Source organism: Chiloscyllium punctatum, chromosome 48 (genome assembly GCF_047496795.1).
Source record: "Chiloscyllium punctatum isolate Juve2018m chromosome 48, sChiPun1.3, whole genome shotgun sequence".
In the NCBI taxonomy this organism is placed as follows: Eukaryota; Metazoa; Chordata; class Chondrichthyes; order Orectolobiformes; family Hemiscylliidae; genus Chiloscyllium; species Chiloscyllium punctatum.
The window spans coordinates 30540092-30557780 of record NC_092786.1 but is presented as its reverse complement, the minus strand read 5'-3'; the positions used below and the strand labels follow the sequence as shown (position 1 = coordinate 30557780).

Genomic DNA, 17689 nt, shown 5'->3' with positions numbered 1-17689 from the left:
GAATTGGAAAAATAATACTTGCACAAGGGGAAGAGATAGCAAAAAGATGATTAAATATTGTTGCTTTGTAGAACATAGAGGAAGGAGTAGAGGATGAGGAGGACGTTCCGTAGGGTCCAGTCAACAGGGACAAGGTCAGAGGTGGAGACCACAACAAGCAGGGTGTTACATCCAGAAAAAAAATTCAAAAGACAGAGGGGTGGAGTGAGAAGCCTCTCGAGTTATTGTTGTGGGAAGCTCAAAAAGTGTCTGTGAGATACGGTGTCTGTGTCTCTGTGAGTGAGAGAGAGAGAGAGAGAGAGAGAGAGAGAAAAGAGCTGTACAGCTCATAGAAAGTTTAACCCTTTGTGATTCGGTTTGAATGCACATTTGTTTGTTGGTGATTGAATGTTTGTGCTTTGTTCCCTGGAGCTTGAGATCCGGGACTGTTTTGAATCTGATTTCTATTATGGAAATTTAACATGATTTCTTTTTAGGTAAAGGATTTTACAGTGATTATGAAATAAAATGTTAACTCCTGTTCTTTTTACAGGTCATGATTGCCTTACTATCAGTTTCTAACTAATCTCTTTCATCCTTACATAAAAGCGATTTCAAATCAGCTTAAGACGGAGGAAAACAACATGATCACCTTTTTTTGTGTGTCAGACTCATATGTTTTAACTTAATTTTAAGCCGTAGCTTTATTCAGAAACTTCCCTCCCTCATCGTCAGTTGAAGTTTCAGTTCAACATTAGATTGTAATAAATCAATCCTATGTTTAATATCTGTGACCTTGGATTCGGCCATTATTCATACATTATAAGTTTTTTTTAAACTTGAGTAGACAAATCCTGTTCAGACAGCTCTGGTTATTTCACGACCTTTGGCATTGTAATTGAGCAATGACTGGTCAGGACTACTTAAGAAACCTAATTTTGTATTTAAATTAAGGGACTAAAGCCGGGTAATAAAAGTGGATTTCAAAGTTTAGAACTGTATGCATTTTGCATTTTAAATATTAAATACTGAATAAATGAATTTATAATAATTAAATATATATTTACAAGTAAGATTCCAAAATGTATAGTTAGGAACAGGCTTTAAAGTTAGACAAGCATAAATTGATAAATTGGTATTTGAAGCTACAGGGAGCAAGAAATATTGCAATATTTCTTAAAACAAAAATAAAGGTTGAAACAAAACATTGGGTGATGAAGAATGGTCATTAGGTGGCCCGAAAGCTGTTCAATTGGTTAAATTGGCTCAGCAATCGATCTGGCAACGTACCATGGGAGTGGGAACGAAAGAGTTAATTGGACTATGGCGACAGTTTTGCGATGAGAGGCACGAAGAATCAGTTTTGAGCTCATGACAAGATACTGCCACCAAATTGGGGATTGAATTAACTGCAAATGGTGCGAAAGAATCTGTTGAGGTTTTTAAAAATGAATGCGCTCGAGCAAAACAATTACAGAAACAGAACGAGAAGTCACAAGTGACTGGTAAACAAACAGAACTGCGCAATTACAGTTTCTAACATGTTTTAGCCACTTGTTGCGTTTCCACCCTGAATTACAGATAATGATTATTTTATTTATATAATATATATAATTAATAATTAACATTTATAATATATCAATTGTATTAGCCTGAATCAATATTAATTGACAGGATTCCTTCACACTCTCTCAGTCACCTGTCATATTGATTCATAGCTAATTTAAAACATGACAGCATTAATTCATTGTTAATTAAAGAATGGAAAGTTACATTACTGACCAGAGCGTGTGCAGGCAGTGGCAGCAACAACCTTATTGGTAGAGGAGAGTCGGAAACTTACTTTTGGGGGAGCATTAAAAGTCAGCACCCCACATCAGGTACAGACCATATTAAATCAGAAAGCGGGACGGTGCCTTACGGACTCTAGAATTCTAAAATATGAAGCAATTTTAATAGAGAGGGATGACCTTATATTGATCACAGACACTTGTCTGAATCCAGCTACCTTTCTCTGGAAAGGGGAGGATGACGCTCCCTCAGACCCAGACCATGACTGCCTCGGCATTATAGAATATCAGATAAAAGTAAGAATGAACCTTAGTGATATCCCTCTACGTGCAGGGGCCAGGCTGTTCACTGATAGGTCCTCCAGAGTGATTGAAGGTAAAAGACACAATGGATATGCAGTAGTGGATGGAATAGAGGGGAGTGTTATTGAGGCTAGTTGACTACCCAATGATTGGCCGGCACAGACTTGTGAACTTTATGCACTAGGAAGGGCCCTTAAGATCTTGGAAGGCAAAAAAGGAACTGTGTCCACAAATTCTAAGTATGCCTTCGGGGTGGCACACACATTTGGGAAGATGTGGCAGGAGAGGGGACTGATAAACAGTAGGGTAAAGAACTAGCTCGAGGAATTGGTAAAGCAAGTATTGGAATCCCTTTAATTGCCAAAGGAAATAGCAATGGTCCACATAAATGGACAGCAGCAGGGAAATGATCCCGTAGCAAAGGGAAATAGATTGGTGGATGAAGTCGCTAAGGAGGCAGCTCTGAACCCTCAACCCGCTACAATATAGATTTTGGTACCGATGGTGCAGGAACCTGGGGGGGGGGGGGGGGGGGGAAAGACCGATATTTAGCGCTAAGGAAAAGAGAGAGTGAGAAGAGCTGGGGGCTACGCAGGCAGTAGAAGGGCACTGGATGCTACCCGATGGCCGGGAGATGCTAAATACAATGATGATGCAAGAAATTATGGCTGTCTTAAACCAGGGAGTGCAAGCAATGTGTGATTTGGTCTTAAGGAAATATGGATGCAAAGGGATCTATACGATAGCCAAACAGATATGTGAGGGATGTATAACATGCAAGAAGGTCAACAAGAAGTTATTGAGGAAACAAGTCCCAGGAGGGAGAGAACCTGGGCTCTGAGCATTTCAGAGCATTCAAGTAGATTATACCGAATTCCCCCGAGTAGGAAGACTGAGGTATATGCTGGGAGTGGTTGATCACCGATCTGGATGGTTGGAGGCGTACCCTTTAGCCACTGCCACTGCAAGTGGGGAGTCCAAGCTAATACTAGAACACATAATTCCCAGAGACGGGATAATGGAATGCATAGATTCAGATCAGAGAATTCATTTTACTTCCAGGGTACTCCAGAGAGTACTGAAGGGTTATGTATCTCCTGGGAGTTCCACACCCCTTGGCACCCACCTTCATCAGGTAAGGTTGAGAGAATGAACCAGACACTCAAGAAGTAGTTATCGAAATTAGTAGTAGAAACCAGACTCTCTTGGACTAAGTGTTTACCTATAGCCCTTTTGCGAGTGCGGACAGCCCCAAGGAAAGATATGGAGCTGTCCCCTTATGGGATATTGCTTGGCCTGTCCTATCTGGGAACGAAAGCGGAACTGCCAACCCTGGAGACTAAACATCTGTTCTTTAAAAACAGTTGGAGTTGCAGGAGACAATGCCTTGAGAGTTTGCCTTTCATCAAGGGGGTATTTATGGGAACTGACTGTTGGACCAGGCAGAGAGGGAGGACTGCAGATGTGGAGATCAGTCAAAATGTGGTGCTGGAAGAGCACAGCTGGTCAGGCAGCATCTGAGGAACAGGAGAGTCAACATTCCAAGCATAAGCTTGGCATCAGGAATGTGGTAGGGGTATCCAAGGGCAAGGGCTTGGACCAGGGTGAAAAGTAGCTGGGAATACAGAAGTTGGAGGGGTGGTGTTACTGATACATCCAAGGTGGTCTAATCTGCACACTGGAAGCAGCAAATATCTGCCATAACCCAATTAATCATTCAGGAAACTCAGTTCATGGATTGGAGAGGCTAAACCTAGAGATTGTACCCAGGAATAGTTTAAATTAAGGAAGGATGCAGAAATAAAACCAGCTCCAGACAGAAGACACCATGAATCACTGCTTTATTGACTATTCCAATCACCAGTTGATGGGTGTTTTCTTGTGTCTCCTGTACAGGAACAAGGCCAGCAATGAAGCAGAGATCAGACAGACAGCTGTCACAGACAGGACCACCATCACAACCAGCTCTGACTCCACACCTACAAAACAAGGAGAAGCCAATGGTTACTGAGGAAAAACAGGGACAGAAAGGGAAACTAGCAGGCAGCCAACTCACCACTTGGAGACCTCTCCTGCATCCTTCCATCACCCTCAGTCAGGGACTGAGTTGCCAGGTTGGTCAGCGCAGTATCCAGAATGATCAAGGGGCCAAGTGAGGCCTCTCCTTCCCACTTCAATCCAGCTTCACACTCTACAAGATCAACATCCCAGTCAGGGAGGGGGAGTGGGAGTGACGAGAGAGCCCCAACATCTCGAGGGTCAACATCCTACCAGCTTCAGTGCCAAGGCCTCTCCTTCCTCTGGAGGGAGACAGGATCTCCCTTGTGCTCCCACAATTCCCCACAGGCACAAATGTCTTCCAATTGGGTCCAGCTAAACAGAAACAGCCCATCAACCACATGGTGCATCATCTCTCCCAACAACAACATCCCTGAGGGACAGAGAGAGGGAACTTACATATTCTGCAGCTTCTGGAAAGTACAAGCTTTCAAAGTCTGGGAAGATTTGTAGCTCGGGTACACGTTGTGGTTCTGTTTGCCAAGCTGGGAATTTGTGTTGCAGACATTTCGTCCCCTGTCTAGGTGACATCCGCAGTGCTAGGGAGCCTCCTGTGAAGCGATTCTGTGATCTTCCTCCAGCATTTGTAGTGGTTTGAATCTGCCGCTTCCAGTTGTCAGTTCCAGCTGTCCACTGCAGTGGTCGGTATATTGGGTCCAGGTCAATGTGTTTGTTGATTGAATCTGTGGATGAGCACAGGTTGACCTGGACCCAATATACCGACCACTGCAGCAGACAGCTGGAACTGACAACTGGAAGCGGCAGATTCAAACCACTACAAATGCTGGAGGAAGATCACAGGATGCTCCCAAGCACTGAGGATGTCACCTAGACAGGGGACGAAACGTTTGCAACACAAATTCCCAGCTTGGCAAACAGAACCACAACAGTACAAGCTTTCTTCCTGGAATCTCCCTGTTCCACTGCAACAACTCTCAGGTGACAGGTGATGAACATCTGAGGGACAGTCAGGGACACAGTCACAAAAGTCAGTGTTTAGTGACTCCCTCCCCATTGTGGAGGAGCACATCAGCAGTTTCCTCTTACCAAGGATCGCTCATCGCCATAGAAACGGAAGGCGTCCAGGTCAAACCGGAGCTTGTCCGGCTCCCGCCCGTCTCTGGGCGACACAAAGGTTGAAAAGGAATCCTCAGCTTTGCTGTCCAGGAGGCAACTGCAGATGGACAAAGGGCCATGAAGTGAATGGAGTGAAGCCACTGAGATGGGAGCAGCTGGAGAAAGCAGAGAGCTCCTTACCCATTGTAGTCAATGATGCTGTATCTCGGGGTGGAGTCCTTGTCTGGGCTCAGTGTAGCTACACAGCGATCAATGTATAGCTTCAGGGGCACATGGTTGGCCAGTGAAACCGATGCCTCAATGTGAATGAGATCTCCCAGGGAGTAGACAGTGGAAGTGCGCTCTGTCAGCCAGTCACCTGAAGTACAGCAAGACAAGGGTTGGAGCCAATGGGTACAACAGAGAGTCACCACGAGATCCCTCCCCAGCCACCTATCACTTACCATTCATTAGATGCAGGGAGAATGACAGATGCCCACGTTGCCCTTCGGGGGTGGGGGGGGAAGAAGGGGAAAAAAAGAGGGAGGGAGAAGAGAAGGAGACAGGGCAGCCATTTTGACAATCAAGTAAAGTTTCTCAGCTCAAATAACAACATTCAATGGGAACAACAGCACCATTGGTTCTCACAATGACAGATCCAGGATAGTTTGGGATGTGGGTGGTGTAGATAAGGAAATCTCCAGTCATCTGGAAGACACCAGGTTAAGGAATGAGGAGCTAATGTGAAATGCGATGGTTCTACACAGGGCTCACAATGATACCATCCCATTGGGACAATTCTTTCGGGGTGTGAGAGAAGCAGCCTCCTGAGCCCAACAACCACCGACCCCACACTCCACATTCCCAGAGCTGGAGAGACCGCTGTTCAAGAGCAATGGGTCACACGTCAAGGATTAGTCATTTAGGATCAGTTTCATAAGATTGACATCATACCAAAAGATCAGATTTGATTTCCTGATGCAAAAGGTGGTTTTAAAGGAGGATGGGTGTTGGGTTCCCAGACAGTATTTGCAATAAATATTGAGGGAACAGGGAGGTGGTGATTGTTATTACAGAAAGAGGATGCCAGGATCTTTTGGCCATCTAATTCCCAATGTAATCAGGAAACCTTTGGGTTTGCGGAGAGATTACTGATGTAATACCTAGAGTTTAGCAGCAAACTGAGGCAATAAAAGCAGTGTCTAAGAGCTGAGAAAAGTAGAGAAGGCAATAGGTCACCAGGATGAAATCAAACAGTTTTACTGACAGGCCAAGTGTGGAACCCCTCAAGGACACAGCAGTCAGTTTATTCATACAATAACTCCCCAGTGGGAAGGAGGTCAAGTCCATTTACCTGATGAAATGGAAGATACCTTCCCTCAAACTAAACACATCATGCTGCTATCCTGATGAAGGGCTTCTGCCCAAAGTGTCAATTTTCCTGCTCCTCGTATACTGACTGACCTGCTGTGCTTTTGCAGCATCACACTAATCCATGCTGCTATATTATTTGCATTCCTATAATGTCTATTGAAAAACTAAACAGAATGATGCACTGTGGAAGTTCACAGTATCCAAAACATCCACAAATCACCACATGATACCCAATTCAGACTGAAAACATACATTGTAACAGAACAATGTATATAACCAGAAGCTTCCAAACCAGTGAAAATGGCAGCACAGGACTAGAGAAGGAGAACAGTTAAGGCAGAGTCCAATCCAGGATAGGAACCTAGTCTGAGTATTTGAGAAAGCAGGAGAATGGTCCTTCCCAATATCAATGACGTCAACCAGGAATCATTGACAGCCCAAACTTCTGGAAAGTTTAGACAACCCCCATTACCTGCAATCTGCTACTACACTCATGCAGCCCACAGTCAAAGAAGACAGTCTGGTTGGCCAATAACCTGCTGTCCCCAGGGTCAGGTCAGCAGCTTTAATCAGGTGCCTGGTTCCAAATAAATCCAGCTGGACCCTGACCAGCAGGTTGTGTTCTCCACACTGAACCATCACAGTCTGCAGTGGAGACACACTCCCAACATCAGACATTTGGAAACAGGAACCAATAGGACTCCCATGAAGAGGCATTCTCTGAGGAACAGGGCTGGCTCTCACTATTGTGTATGGAAAACTGGCTCAGAAACTGCTGCCATGTTTCAGAGCAACAAACAGCTCCAGCTAACACCGAAAAAAGGTACAAATCCCTCACTACAAAATCACCCATGATCTTACACACAACCTGCTCTCACCTGACACCAATGTGACCAGAAGCAGCAACATTGAACCAATCAACCAGCCCCAATCTCTACAATTTCCACCAATGACTGAACTTATCGAGTTATCACAAGGTGGGCCTATATCATTTGGACCAATAGGAGTGGCTGTGAGCTGCTGTGCTGTCACCTGACTGTATTCAACTCCACAAGGTCTCATGGTGAAGGCCCCATGAATACAATCATCAAACGTAGCTCATTGATCTGGGAGGGTGTCTGCTGGGTCCTGCCCACCCTCACCTGAGGAGACTGACAGTGAGACCCATGGAAGTGTTTGATGCAGGCAACGTGGAAGAAGCTTTATTCTGTACCTAAACATGTTATGTCCCTGTCTGGGGAGTGTTTGATCGGGACAATGCAGGGAGAGTTCAACTTTCTGTTTATTTTAAATTCACAGAGTAGAGGTAGTTTTACTCTGTATTTCACCACGTGCTGTCTGTGTCCTGGGAGCCTTTGACGGGGACAGCTTTCCTTCCAGTTGTTAAGAGGGGAAGTTTTGGTTTCAGTTGCAGAGAATAGAATCTTTTACTCTGTTTCTAACTCAGTGATGCCCCTGGATGGAAAGTGTTTGATGTAGACAGTGTAGCTGTACAATTAGTTTAAAAGTGTAGAGACCACTTTCTGTTCAGTGACAATGAGCTGAGGAGGCTCATGTATCGAGTCCCACACTGACCTTGCTCTGGTGGAGTTTCATGAGGATGGTGTTGTGGAAGAAAGTGAGGAGTGCAGATGCTGGAGACCAGAGTTCGGAACGTGTGGCAGTGGAAAAGGACAACAGGTCATGCAGCATCCGAGGAGCATGAGAGGCCACTTTTCCAGTAGGAGCTGTTCATCAGGATTGTGGATTGGGAAAGGGGGCTGAGAGATAAACAGGAGGTTAGGGGTGGGGGCAAGTTAGCTGGGATGGCGATAGGTAGATGCAGGTGTGGGGTTTTGAGGGAACTGAAATTTCACTTTGAAAGGGAAGATGTACTGGCACGTTGGCACAGTGGTTAGCACTGCTGACTCACAGCGACAGGGACATGGGTTGAATTCCCGCCTCAGACGACTGACTGTGTGGAGTTTACACGTTCTCCCCGTGTCTGTGTGGGTTTCCTCCGGGTGCTCTGGTTTCCTCCCACTGTTCAAAGATGTGCACGTTCAGTGGGCTGGCAATGGGAATTTACCCACAGTGTTCTAGGATGTGTAGGTTAGGTTCATCATTCAAGGGAATGTAGAGTAACAGGGTAGGGGAATGGGTCTGGGTGGGTTACCGTTCAGCGGGTCAGTGTGGACTTTTTGGGGCCAAATGGCCGGTTTCCACACTGCAGGGATTCTATGATTCAACATAAAGGTGGAAACATCCATCGGACCTGATCAGGTGTACCCTAGAACTCTGTGGGAAGCTCTGTAAGTGATTGCTGGGCCCTTGCAGAGATATTTCGTATCATTGACAGTCACAGGTGAGGTGCTGGAAGACTGGGGTTTGGCGAATGTGTTGCTACTGTTGAAGAAAGGTGGTAAGGAAAAACCAGGGAACTATAGACTGGTGAGCCTGACATCGGCGGTGGGTACGTTGTTGGAGAGAATCCAGAGTGTGAGAATTTACATGAATTTGGTAAGCCAAAGACTGATTAGGGATAGTCAACATGGCTTTGTGCTTGTGAAATCATGTCTCATGAACTTGATTGGGTTTTTTGAAGAAGTAACAAAGAGGATTGATGAGGGCAGAGCAGTGGACGTGATCTATATGAACTTCATTAAGGCGTTCAACAAGGTTCCTCATGGGGGCCTGGTTAGCAAGGTTAGATCTCATGGATTACAGGGCTACAGAACTTGCTGGAAGGTAGAAGACACCGGGTAGTGGTGAAGGATTGCTTTTCAGAGTGGAGTCCTGTGACCAGTGGTGTGCCATAGGGATCGGTACTGGGTCCACTGCTTTTTGTCATTTGTTTAAATGATTTGGATGTGGACATACAAGGTATCGCTAGTAAGTTTGCAGATGAACCCAAAATTGGAGGTGTAGTGGACAGTGAAGGAGGTTACCATGATCCCATGAGATTGGACCATGTCGATTTGACCAGTTTCGTTATTTCCTCTCCTCCCAGCCCCATCCACGTCCCATTTATCTCTCAGCCCCCTTGGGGGATCCCCCTTGTTCCTGATGAAGAGCTTGTATTTGAAATGTTATCTCTCTTATTCCCCAGATGCTGCCTGACCCAGCTGTGTTTTTACAGCATCACACTTTCCAACTCTGATCTCCAGCATCTGCAGTCCTCACTTTCTCACAACTGGGCACGAGCACCGAGAAATTGCAAATGGAGTTCAATGTAGATCAGTATGAGGTGTTACAGTGTGGGACTTCACATCAAGGTCGGAGTTTCATGATGAATGGTTGAGCCTTAAGGAGTGTAGTGGAACAGAGGGACCTTGGAGTTCAGGTGGATGGTTCTCTGAACGTGGAGTTACAGGTAAACAGGGCAGTGAAGGCAGCTTTTGACACACTGTCCTTCATCAGTCAGGGAATTGAGTAGAGATGTTGGGAGGTTATGTTGCTGAGACTGTATGTGGAGTATTGTATTCAGTTTTGGTCACCTTGTTCCAGGAAGGGTGCTATTAAATGGGATAGAATGCAGAAGAAATTGACAAGGATACTGCCAGAACTCAGGGTCTTGGGGGAATGGGGTTCTTATGGAAATGTATAAGATCATGAGAGGCATGGATGAGATGAACGTACTCAGTTGTTTTCCCAGGGTTGGGAAATCAGGGACTAGCAGGCACCAGGTTAAGGTTTGAGGGTAAAGAAAAAAAGATAAGGCTGAAGCATGTGCAACAACCTGCAGCCAGAAAGCTGCAAAGGGACAATCCATTGTAGTCCCCTGCATCACCGATGCCTGTCTTCAGTCAGTACTATTGACTCCACGTGACATCGAGAAACAGCTGCAGATATTGGATACTGAAGCCAATGCACCCTGACTAACATTGTGGGAATAAGGTGAAAGAGCTGTGATCCTGAATGTGTCGTGTCCCTATCAATTCTGTTCCAGTACAGCTACAAATCCAGCATCTACCTGGAAATGGAGAAAATTGCCCAGTAGTGTCCTGTTGAGAAAAGGTGGGGCAAATCCAACCTTGCCAATTACTCCTCCTATCCCCCCCATCCACTCTCAATCACAAGCAAAGTGTTCTCAAGGCACATGTCCTCCACACTAACCTGGTCACTGATGCTCAGTCTGTGTTCCACCAGGGCTACCCAGCTCCTGATCTCCGTACAGCTTGGTCCAAGTATGAGTAAAAGAGCTGAATGTAAAGAGGGGAAGTGAGGGTGACTGCTTTAACACCAAGGCACAATTTGATTGAACAATTTACCAAAGAATCCCAAGGAAAATTGGACTCAATGAGATTAGGAGAAACCTCTTTGCTGGTTGGAGTCATGTCCAGCACAAAGAAAGATTGTTTTAGTTACCAATGTTCAATCACCACATTCCCAGGACATCTCTGCCAGTGTTCCTCAAGATACTCTTAGACACAACCATGTCAACTGCTCCAGCAAAGACCTTCCCTCCATCAGAATGTCTCTGAGTTGCAAGAGCGACAATGTATTTTTAAATTTGCCTTTTGTCAAGGGGGCATTGTTGGGAACTGACGACAGTGGGCCAGTGAGAAAGTGGGGACTGCAGATCAGAGTCAGTGTGTGGTATTGGAAAAGCACAACCAGTCAGGGAGCATCCAAGGAGAACAGTCAACATTTCAAGCAGAAATGTGGGAGGTGGGGTTCCAGGGGATGAGAGGTAAATGGGGTGTGATGGTGCTAAGTCACTATGAGGTGTCAGAAAGACATGTTGGACAGTTCAGAAAAGGGCAGTGTTGAGTTAGAGTATTGGATCTGGGAATACCTGGGGAAAGGGAGGTCAGAAGTGATGAAATCTACATGGGTCCCATCCGTTTGGAGGGTGCCAAAGATGGAGCTCATCCTCCAGTTGTTGGGTGGCTAGAGTTTGATGGCAGAGGCAATTGAGGACATGCATGTCCTTGGCAGAGTGGGAGGGGAGTTGCAGTGTTCACCCACAGGGTGCTGGCATTAATTATGTGTCCCAGAAATATTCTGCAGGCTGGTGAAACCAACTGTCAGAGCAGAGGGGGTAACCATGGGCACCTACCTAGGCCACAGCTCTGACTGCCTCGGTCAGGTACAACAAACAGTTCATCTTCTGCAGCAACACGAATACCATTACACATTTTGCCCTCTATTGCATGATGATCGAGATGGTAACAATCTCGTGCTCCCAGAAGGAGGGAAAACAATTCGGTCTTCACTGTAGGAGGATATGGAAGGTGTAGAAAGTGGGGAAGTAGATGGTGAGATCTTCAAACATGTCTATATTAGAGGTGGTGTTTGATGTCTATAACCACATCCCCTATTTGGGAAGGGTGAGCACAGTTGAGACTCAACTCGGAATAGAACATCAGTTTGAAATCCCGATACTGGAGAGGTCAAAAATCTGACCGATAACAGTCCACAAACAACAGGACTGGCAGCATCTCAGGAGATGATAACATTAGGAATCCACCTGGACACTTGTCCAGAGAATCTGAACTGACCAGAAACACCAACTGTTTCTCCCTCAGACACTGCCACATCAGAGCCATTCCTCTAGCACATTCTGCAAACAGTGATTTAATCAGAATGGAAAGCCCCTTTCCAAGGTGGTCATCATTCCCTGTACTCCCTGGAAGGAGCAAACAAGATCTTCCATAACCCAGTCATTCAGGAAGCTCACTTCATAGATTGGAGAAGCTTAACCCAGGGATAGTTTAAACTAAGAAAGGATGCAGAAACAAGCCAGGTCTAGACAGAATACACCATGAATCACTGCTTTATTGACTCTCCCAATCACCAGTTGATGGGTGTTTGCTTGTGTCTCCTGTACAGGAACAAGGCCAGCAATGAAGCAGAGATCAGACAGACAGCTGCCACAGTCAGGACCACCATCACAACCAGCTCTGACTCCACACCTACAAAACAAGGAGAAACCAATGGTTACTGAGGGAAAACAGGGACAGAAAGGGAAACTAGCAGGCAGCCAACTCACCCCTGGGATACTTCTCCTGCATCCTTCTGTCACCCTCAGTCAGGGGCTGAGTTGCCACGTTGGTCAGCTCAGTATCCAGAATGATCAGGGGGCCAAGTGAGGCCTCCCCCTCCAATCCAGCTTCACTCTCTACAAGATCACACATCACAGTCAAGGGAGGGGAACAAGATGGGGGTGAGGGGAGATCCCAGCATCTAGAGGGCAATGTCCTACCAGCTTCAGGGCCAAGGTCTCTCCTTCCTCTGAAAGGGATCACGATCTCCCTTGTGCTCCCACAATTCCCCACATGGCAACAGGCACAAATGTCACTGTCTGACTCCTCCAATGGGGTCCAGCTAAACAAGAGAAACAACCCATCAACCACATGATGCATCACCTCTCCCAACAACAACATCGCTGAGGGACAGGGAGAGGGAACTTATATATTCTGCAGCTTCTGGAAAGTACAAGCTTTATTCCTGGAATCTCCCTGATCCACTGCAGCAACTCTCAGGTGACAGGTGATGAACATCTGAGGGACACAGTCAGAACAGGTCAGTGTTTAGTGACTCCCTCCCCAATGTGGAGAACCACATGAACAGCTTCGACTTACCAAGGAACGCCCATCTCCATCGAAACGGAAGGCATCCAGGTCATAACGTAGCTTGTCCGACTCCCACCCGTCTCTTGGCAACACAAAGTTTGAAAAGGAGTCCTCAGCTTTGCTGTCCAGGAGGCAACTGCAGATGGACAAAGGGCCATGAAGTGAATGGAGTGAAGCCACTGAGATGGGAGCAGCTGGAGAAAGCAGAGAGCTCCTTACCCATTGTAGTCAATGATGCTGTATCTCGGGGTGGAGTCCTTGTCTGGGCTCAGTGTAGCTACACAGCGATCAATGTACAGCTTCAGGGGCACATGGTTGGCCATGGAAACAGATGTCTCAATGTGAATGAGACCTCCCAGGAAGTAGACAGTGTAAGTGCGCTCTGTCAGTAAGTCAGCTGAAGTACAGCAAGACAAGGGTTGGAGCCAATGGGTACAACTCCCAGAGAGAGACACCAGGAGATCCCTCCCCAGCCACCCATCACATACCATTCATTAGACGCAGGGAGAATGACAGATGCCCTTCTCCAGACCTGGTGGAGCTGAATGGGATCCAGGTGGGCTTGATGGGATTGCTGCTCACATTGCCCTTCCTGGGGGAAGGAGACAGGGCAGCCATTTTAGGACAGTGTCAGACAACAGCAGCAGGGGATCACACTGACAATCAAGTAATGATTCTCACCTCATATAACGACATTCAATGGGAACAACAGCCCCATTTGTTCTCACACTGATCGATCCAGGATAGTTTGGGATGTGGGTCAGGTGAGTGGTGTAGATCAGGAAATCTCCAGTCATCTGAAAGACACAGGTTAAGGAATGAAGGGCTGATCTGTAATGAGAAGGTTCTACACAGGGTTCACAATGACACCATCACATTGGGACAATTCTTTCAGGGTGTGATAGGCTCAGGAGGCTGCTTCTACCAACAACCACCCACTCTACCCCCTATTCCCAAAGCTGGAGACACCACTATTAAAGAGTAATTGGTCACAGGTCAAGGATTAGTCATTTAGGATCAGTTTAACAATGTATGACATCATTCCAAAAATCAGATTAGAATTGCTGATGCAAAAGTTGGTTAAAGGGAGATTGTGTTGGACTCCCAGACAGAATTAGAGATAAATATTGAGGGAACAGGAACATGGTGATTGTTATAAAAGGAAAGAGGTTGCCAGGATCTTTTAGCCATCTAATTCCCAGTCTAATCAGGAAACCTCCAGGTTTGAGAAGAGATTACTAACAATGCCTAGAGATTAAACAGCAAGCCAAGGCAATAAAGGCAGTGTCTAAGAGTTGAGAAATATAGAGAAAACAATAGTTCACCAGAATGAAATGAAAGTCCATTTGCCTGATGGGAATGGAGCTACTTTCCCTTAAACTAACCACAGGTCATGTGGCTGTATCATGCTGCTGTTCTGATGAAGGGTTTTTGCCCAAAACATTGATGTTCCTGCTCCTCAGATGCTGACTAACCTGCTGTGCTTTTCCAGCACCACTCCAATCCATGCTGCTAAATCAGTTGCATTCCTATAACATCTCGATTGAAAAACTGCACAACAGAATGCTGCACTGTGGAAGGTCACTAAATCAATTCAGGAAAAAGTTCACAGTATCCAAACAAACTCCACAAATCACCACATGATACCCAATTCATACTGACAAAACATAATTGTAACAGAACAACGTATACAAACAAAAGCTTCCAAACCAGTGAAAATGAGAGCACAAGACTAGAGAAGGAGAACAGTTAAGGCAGAATCCATCCAGGATAGAAACCAAGTCTGAGTATTTGAGAAAGCAGGAGAATGGTCCTTCTCAATATCAATGAGATCTCAGTCAGGAGACATCTACAGCCCAAACTTCCAGCAAGCGTAGACAATTCCCATTACCTGCAACCTGCTGCCACACTCATGCAACCCATAGTCAAAGAGGACAGTCTGGTTCTCAGGGTAGACCCTGGTTGGTTGACAACCTGCTGTCCCCAGGGTCAGGTCAGCAGCTTTCATCAGGTGCCTGGTTCCAAATAAATCCAGCTGGGCCCTGACCAGCAGGTTGTGCTCTCCACACTGCACCATCACAGTCTGTAGTGGGGACACACTCCCAAACTCAGACATTCGGAAACTGGAACCAATGGGACCCCCATGAGGAGGCACTCTCTCAGGAACAGGGCTGGTTCTCACTATTGTCCATGGAAACCTCTGGCTCAGAAACTGTTGCCATGTTTCAGAGCAACAAACAGCTCCAGCTAACACCAACAAAGGGAACAAACCCCTCACTACAAAGTTTAAAAGTGTAGAGGCAGCTTTCTGTTCAGTGACAATGAGCTGAGGAGGCTCATGTCTCGAGTCCCACACTGACCTTGCTCTGGTGGAGTTTCATGAGGATGGTGTTGTGGAAGAAAGTGAGGAGTGCAGATGCTGGAGACCAGAGTTCGGAACGTGTGGTAGTGGAAAAGCACAACAGGTCATGCAGCATCCGAGGAGCATGAGAGTCCTCTTTTCCAGTATGAGCTGTTCCTCAGGATTGTGGATTGGGAAAGGGGGCTGAGAGATAAACGGGAGGTTGGGGTTGGGAGCAAGTTAGCTGCGATGGCGATAGGTAGATGCAGGTGCGGGGTTTATAGGGAACTGAAATTTCATTTTAAAAGGGAAGATGGGGTGTCACGCTGGCACAGTGGTTAGCACTGCTGACTCACAGCACCAGGGAGATGGGTTCGATTCCAGTCTCGGGTGACTCTCTGTGCACATTCTCCCCGTGTCTGTGTGGGATTACTCTGGGTTTTCCAGTCTCCTCCCATTGTTCAAAGATGTGCAGGTTCAGTGGGCTGGCAATGGGAATTGACCTGTAGCGTTCCAGATTGTGTAGATTAGCTTCATCATTCAAGGAAATGTAGAGTAATAGGGTAGGGGAATGGGTCTGGGTGGGTTAATGTTCAGCGGGTCAGTGTGGATTTTTTGTGGCCAAATGGCCGGTTTCCACACTGCAGGGATGCTATGATTCAACATAAAGGTGGAAAAATCCATCGGACCTGATCAGGTGTACCCTAGAACTCTGTGGGAAGCTCCGGAAGTGATTCCTGAGCCACTTGCAGAGATATTTTGTATCATCGCCAGTCACAGGTGAGGTGCTGAAAGACTGGGGTTTGGCAAATGTGTTGCTACTGTTTAAGAAAGGTGGTAAGGAAAAGTCAGGGAACAATAGACTGGTGAGCCTGACATCAGTGGTGGGCAAGTTGTTGAAGAGAATCCTGAGTGAGAGGATTTACATGAATTTGGTAAGCCAAAGACTGATTAGGGATAGTCAACATGGCTTTGTCGATGTGAAATCATGTCTCCTGCACTTGATTGGGTTTTTTGAAGATGTAACAAAGTGGATTAATGAGGGCAGAGCAGTGGACGTGATCTGTACGAACTTCATTAAGGCGTTCAACAAGGTTCCTCATGGGTGAATGGTTAGCAAGGTTAGATCTCATGGAATAAAGGAATTTGGATATAGAACTGGCTCAAAGGTAGAAGACACAGGGTTGTGGTGGAGGGTTTCTTTTCACAGTGGAGGCCTGTGACCAGTGGTGTGCCATAAGGATCGGTGCTGGGTGCATTGCTTTTTGTAATTTGTATAAATGATTTGGATGTGGACATACAAGGTATCGTTAGTAAGTTTGCAGATGACACCAAACTTGAAGGTGTAGTTTACAGTGAAGGAGGTTACCATGACCCCATGAGATTGGACCAAGTTGATTTCACCAGTTTCGTTATTTCCTCTCCTCCCAGCCCCATCCACGTCCCATTTATCTCTCAGCCCGCTTGGGGGAACCCCCTCGTCCCTGATGAAGAGCTTGTGCTTGAAACGATGTCTCTCTTGTTCCTCAGATGCCCCCTGACCGACTGTGCTTTTCCAGCACCACATTTTTCGACTCTGATCTCCAGCATCTGCAGTCCTCACTTTCTCCCAACTGAGCACGTGAACCGAGAAATTGCAAATGGAATTCAATGTAGATTAGTATGAGGTGTTACAGTTTGGAAAGTCACATCAAGGTAGAAGTTTCACGATGAATGGTTGGGCATTCAGGAGTGTAGTGGAACAGAAGGACTTTGACGTTCAGGTGTATGGTTCTTCGAAAGTGGAGTCCCAGGTAGACAGGGCAGTGAAGAAGGCTATGGGCAGACTGGCCTTCATCAGTGAGGGCATTGTGTACAGAAGTTGGGAAGTTATGTCGCTGAGGCTGTTCGTGGAGGACTATAGTCAGTTTTGGTCACCTTGTTACAGGAAGGATGCTATTAAACAGGATAGAGTAGAGAAGAAATTTACAAGGATACTGCCAGGACTCAGGGTCTCGGGAGTGGGGATGGGTGGTTCTTATGGAAGTTTATAAGAACATGAGAGGCATGGATGGGGTGAATGTATTCAGTTGTTTTCCCAGGGTTGGGGAATCAGGTACTAGAGGGCACCAGTTTAAGGTTTGAGGGAAAAAAATAAAAGAAAAGGCTGAAGCATTTGCAACAACCTGCAGCCAGAAAGCTGCAAAGGGACAATCCATTGTAGTTCCCAGCATCACCGATACCTGTCTTCA

General features: G+C 46.2%; 1 protein-coding gene and 1 long non-coding RNA gene across 2 annotated transcripts in view; both read right to left on the bottom strand.

Moving 5' to 3' along the window:
• The window catches only part of LOC140469160 (uncharacterized), a 113539-nt gene that overhangs the window by 59428 nt on the left and 36422 nt on the right, over window positions 1-17689 (bottom strand). The window lies entirely within an intron of this gene.
• Window positions 3930-15233, bottom strand: LOC140468785 (zona pellucida sperm-binding protein 3-like). The gene is made up of 12 exons (XM_072564808.1): window positions 15009-15233; window positions 13799-13914; window positions 13606-13709; window positions 13337-13514; window positions 13127-13253; window positions 12969-13045; window positions 12535-12869; window positions 12340-12457; window positions 5385-5639; window positions 5178-5304; window positions 5024-5087; window positions 3930-4051 (listed from the first exon to the last, which is right to left on the bottom strand). The coding sequence occupies exons 1-12, from the start codon at window positions 15231-15233 to the stop codon at window positions 3930-3932; spliced, it is 1848 nt and encodes a 615-aa protein (XP_072420909.1).

What these genes read in the sequence shown, in the direction of transcription:
- LOC140468785 (XM_072564808.1), bottom strand. Translation starts at nt 15,233, where the DNA reads ATGTCTGAGTTTGGGAGTGTGTCCCCACTACAGACTGTGATGGTGCAG. An exon ending in ATTGAATGTCGTTATATGAG is followed by an intron (nt 13,710 to 13,798) that starts GTGAGAATCATT and finishes TCCTTCCCCCAG; the next exon opens with GAAGGGCAATGTGAGCAGCA. An exon ending in AGATTCCAGGAAGAAAGCTT is followed by an intron (nt 4,052 to 5,023) that starts GTACTGTTGTGG and finishes CTTGTTTTGTAG; the next exon opens with GTGTGGAGTCAGAGCTGGTT.